Source organism: Bidens hawaiensis, unplaced genomic scaffold (genome assembly GCF_021521415.1).
Source record: "Bidens hawaiensis isolate Kalapana, Puna unplaced genomic scaffold, B.hawaiensis_p1.1 tig00012646_1, whole genome shotgun sequence".
Lineage (NCBI taxonomy): Eukaryota > Viridiplantae > Streptophyta > Magnoliopsida > Asterales > Asteraceae > Bidens > Bidens hawaiensis.
Genome location: NW_027492046.1, coordinates 301,913 through 307,022, shown reverse-complemented (window position 1 = coordinate 307,022; position 5,110 = coordinate 301,913). Strand labels below are relative to the sequence as shown.

The following is a 5,110-nucleotide window of genomic DNA, read 5'->3' as shown; positions in this document are numbered from 1 at the left end:
GCAATACGGTTTTTCGATGTGTTTCTTCAAATTTGAATTCGAAAGTGGGTTTAAATAAACCCCACAAAACTTGCACCGAGCCTTCAATGAATGGTCACTCAATTCAACCAAATCCCAATTGCACCAAATCTCTTGATTACGATTATGAGGTACAATACGAACGAAACTTGGTTCGGCGTTGGAACCTTGACCAACCGATGATTGTGAGGCAGCCATAACAACAAATATGAATATAGAAGAAGAGAAAACAAGAGATTAGATAACTCAAAACGTTGTAATAGCGTTTTTTTGTATTTTTTTGCGTTCGGGTTTGCGTTTTGAGTGTTGTGATGAACCCATGACACCAAATACCTATTTATACTAGTAGTGGGGTGCTTGGGGGAGCCAAAAAACGGCTATTTTTGACCCCAACGGTCAAAAAACGGCCAAAAAACGGCTATATCGATCCAACGGCTAGAACCGGTTCCTAACCGGTTCCGGTTCGGTTCCGGTTCCTACCCGCCCCCACTCAGAAATGCAAGAACCGGTCACGGATCATCGGGTTGAATCAGATAGGGTCCGGTTCCTACAAAAATCGGGTAGGAACCGGTTCGGGTCCGGTTCGGTTCCACCGGTTCCGGTTCCGGAACCGGTTTTTTTGATCATCTCTACCGACCCCCTATTGTCGGTTTTCAAAAAATCATTAAACCGACCCGCTAGTTTTTGGTATAGTTTGGTTTCATCGGTCAATTTGGTTATGGGTTGGTTAATTCGGTTTTTTGCACACACCTAAATTATGAAGGTAGCTAAATCAAATAAAAGCGACAGTAACCGAATTTTATTCATTAATTGTAGCCCGATCCAGTAGTTTGTTAATGAATCGGAGGTTGCTAGTTTAACCGGTATTGGTTTATACATGAACCTTCAAATAGACATCCCCTCAAAATTACAACAAACTACGGAATATGAAAAACAGATATACAATAATAATAATAATAATAATAATAATAATAATAGTAATAATAATCTATTCGATAAGCGTTGCAGTCACAGCTACAGGCGTGACAGTCCTTTCTGAAGAGAAGGGTAATCAGTGTAGCCTACAACAGGATCATGGGTATAGAAGGTAGCCCGCACATACCGGTTTAGTGGTGCATTGAGCTGCAGCCTTAAAACCAGGTCCGGGTTCGATATAAAAAGCCGCCCATAAGCCACCAAGTCAGCATCCCCGTTAGCCACGGCTTCCACTCCTAGCTCTCTAGTGTATCCACCACTGCATATAAAAGTTCCCACATACGCCCCTCGCCAAGTTCTCATCAGCTGAGCCACTTCTTCCTCGCTCCCATGTGAGCCTGACTCGGTTTGACCATAAGCCGTATAACGTGGTTGAGTCACGTGAAGGTAACTTAGTTGTCCTAACTCAAACTGGAGTTTGTTGAGTTGTTCAATCACGGCTAGACCCAGGCTGTGCGGGTCAGAGTCCATAGCGTCTAGGTGGTCAATAGCTGGTGAGATTCTAACACCAACTCGGTCTGGACCAATGGCTGCAGCCACTGCTTTTACCACCTGCAGCAAGAATTTGCTGCGGTTTGCTAACGATCCGCCGTATTCATCTGTTCTGTCATTGATCCCGTCTTTCATGAACTGGTCAAGAAGGTAACCATGGGCTCCATGTATTTCAATTCCATCAAAACCTATTTTAAAATAAAATGTCATGTTAAATTAGTTCTAAAATATAATGCTAGTTAGACTAGTTAAGAAAATAGCAACCTGCTTCAATAGCATTAATGGCCGCCAAACGATAGTCTTCCACCACCTGTGGAATTTCATGGGCTGCCAATGGCCGGGGCTCAGGGTACCGACCATATGTTGCATCGGGCATTAATATTTTCCACTTGTTCGATATGGGTTTGTTTGTAGATGATATTGGTGCATCCCCACCAGGTTGATACACTGTTTTTTTTTTTTTGTTCAACAAAAACTTAAAGCTTAAGAAATGTCTTTTGGCAACACTAATGCTTTTTAACTATTAATTTACGATTAACCGACATGATGGTACAAGGTATTACATATGTACCTTGATGAGATGCTCTTCCGACATGCCATAGTTGACAAAATATGACACCGCCTTGTTTGTGAACTGCATCGACCACTTTCTTCCAAGCCTTGATTTGTTCTCGGTTAAATATACCCGGTACATGCGGAAATCTGACTCACACAACACATATCTCATCAAATTGGCTATATGAATGAAAATGTATGATCTTTTAATGTGGAATTATGGATAGAACTTGAAGGGATAAACACAAGATGTTTAACTAATTTACTTTATATAATTTACACAAATAGCACACATGCATGTTGGTTTACTACAATACACACATATATACTAACAAGAGCGGTAGTTATTTAACTACTAAATAACTAACTAAAAAACTACTTCTAACAGCCATTTAATTAATAAACTTATGATATAATTAATAATACAGTAATATTATGGTAACAAAAGGCTTGATTTTTATTCCAAAAAGAAAAAAAAAAACGTGCAGTCTCATAAAGAACAAGGACTAGAAATGAAATGCATCATTAAAGGTAACAAGCACCAGTCTCCATTATTGCATCAGCTATAATTAAGCGCACCATGTGTTTATAAACTTAGGCTGAGGGGTGTGGAGCGCGAGAAAGGGCGCGTGAGGCCATCCGCTCGCGCCCCGGGGCGCGAGCCCCACACCACCGAGGCGCGAGAGGGGCGCGAGAGGGGCACGAGCCCGGATTTCTAGGCGGGCGCAAGGATGATCGCGGGAGAAGAGAGAGGAAAAGCTGGTGGGCCCACCCAAAAGAGCCGTTGAGCTCGGGTTTTTTTTTAAAAAAACCTTTACAAAATCCTATATAATACCCCTAAATCAACCCATTTTAACCATATCAAACACAACTTCAATCTCCAAACTCATATATAATATCCCAAACTCCTTTATAAAACCCAAAATTTTTTTCCTATATATAACCCATTTCATATAAATCAATTACCACAACTTCAAAAAAAAATCCAAAAACAACCCATCGTCCCAATTTTTTTTTTAAAAATAATGTCGTCGTACTCGTCTGATTCCGACTCCTCCGAAGAGGATGATTTGCTTCTTCATGTAGGGGGAGTTTTGACCGCAACCGTGGTCAATCTCTTGCAAAATCAAGCCCATCAACCCCGACTCCCGAGGGTTAGAGCACCACCTCGTGATCGTGATCGATCGGGTGCTAACGATACTTTGATGAGGCATTATTTTAGCCCTCAACCGGTATACGCGGAGTCGGATTTTCGAACTCGTTTTCGAATGAGCAGGCAATTGTTCACGCGTATAGCGAGTGATTTAGAGGCACGGTATCCCTTTTTTCAACAAAGGGAGGATGCTAGGGGTCTTCCCGGTTTTACCCCTCTTCAAAAATGCACGGCTGCTATCCGTCAATTAGCGTACGGCATCTCGTCGGACGCTTTGGATGAGTATTTACAGATGTCGAAAAGGGTTGCACGTGAATCCCTTCATTTTTTCTGCCAAGGTAAAAAACATTAATTTTACTTTTTATTAAATATTTATTACATTTTGTAATATATATTGTACGTAGGAGTCATATCGACTTACGCTCGGAGATATCTGCGTAAACCTACAACGTATGACATCCAACGCATATATGAGGTGCACGCAGAAAAACATGGTTTTCCTGGGATGCTAGGTAGCATCGATTGTACGCATGTTGGATGGGCTATGTGTCCAACGGCCTGGCGAGGTCAGTTCCACCGTGGTGATCATGAATTAGATTAGTTTTATTATTAAATATTATTGTTTGTTTAATTTTTAGTATGTTTTTTTTATTATGAATTTTCAAAAAAATGTGTGTTTTTTTAAATAATTTCTTGTTTTTTTAATAATACGTTTTTTTAATACATTTATAAAAAAATAAACCGCTCGCGCCCCCTCTCGCGCCCCTCCACACCAGGGCCCGGGGTTCGAGCACCACAACCAACACCCATCTTATCAAGTTTCTCTCTCTGCCACACGTCACAATATTATTGGCTGGAGCCCCCCTCGCACCCCCTCTCGCGCCCCCCACACCCCTCAGCCTTATAACATATCATATCCAACTTTAATAGTTGTCTACAGCCCCCAAAAAAGAAAATAAATAATATTTTAAAATGACAATGATAATAATAATATTATATAGAGGAAAAGTAAAATGACGAAAAGAGGCTTACCCGGCAGCAGTGGGAGAGATCATTGTCCCCTCGGTGATGAGAAAGCCACCGGCGGTGGCTCTCTGGCGGTAATACTCCACCAGTGCTTCATTTGGTATGCTGTTCAACGCCCTACACCTAGTCATCGGAGCCAACACCACCCTACCAATACCACCCAAATTAATAATAACTTCAAGATCACATGGATTTAGAAATTTAGTATCGGTGTTGTATAGAGATGAACATTTTGTAACAAGTACAAATACCGTACATAGATTTGGTACCAACTTTTATAGACTAGAAATTTGATATCGGTGTTATGATACCTGTGAGAGAGGTTGAAGTTGCCCAACTTGTATGAGGAAAAGAGACTTGAGTTTTCTCTACCCATAATTTACTTTCAAGATCTGTAGATATTATTAAAGTAGTGGAGATGAAGACACAGGCACAAGTAATGAAGCTAGTTTGGTTGAATTAAATACAGCACCTAGCTGAGATCGGAAGTCGTATTTAAATTATTGTTTTTATTATAAAAGATATATTATTTTGACTTGAAGAATGAATGTTTGATATGCTGATCGGAAGTCGTATTTAAACGCACGTGATATAATTTTTTTATCCACCAACTATCTACTTTGTAAAATGTTTGTGATTTATTTTGTGTTTCTTCATAAATTGTTATTTTCATGAAAAAAATAAAATCATTATAGCCCGTTTTGGAAGTGGTATTTTGTTTTTATTTTTCTGGTCGGTATAGGAAATTGACTTAAAACACGTTTCTGACCACCACTAGAAATTGAATGATGATAGGAACAAAAATTAAAGTCGCTAGACGCGTTGTAGCCAAATTCTAATACGACTTGTTTTCCTCAAGTCTATTTCCTTTTTCTTTATTCCGTCCAAGAA

At 40.0% G+C, this 5,110-nt stretch overlaps 1 protein-coding gene across 1 annotated transcript; it reads right to left on the bottom strand.

Moving 5' to 3' along the window:
* Positions 1 to 997: 997 nt before the first annotated feature.
* Positions 998 to 4,624, bottom strand: LOC143541786 (artemisinic aldehyde Delta(11(13)) reductase-like). Its single transcript, XM_077034517.1, has 5 exons — positions 4,531 to 4,624; positions 4,226 to 4,366; positions 2,057 to 2,187; positions 1,750 to 1,932; positions 998 to 1,673 (listed from the first exon to the last, which is right to left on the bottom strand). Exons 1-5 carry the CDS (start codon positions 4,593 to 4,595, stop codon positions 1,033 to 1,035), a joined length of 1,161 nt encoding a protein of 386 aa, XP_076890632.1. The 5' UTR covers positions 4,596 to 4,624; the 3' UTR covers positions 998 to 1,032.
* Between the last annotated feature and the right edge of the window lie 486 nt (positions 4,625 to 5,110).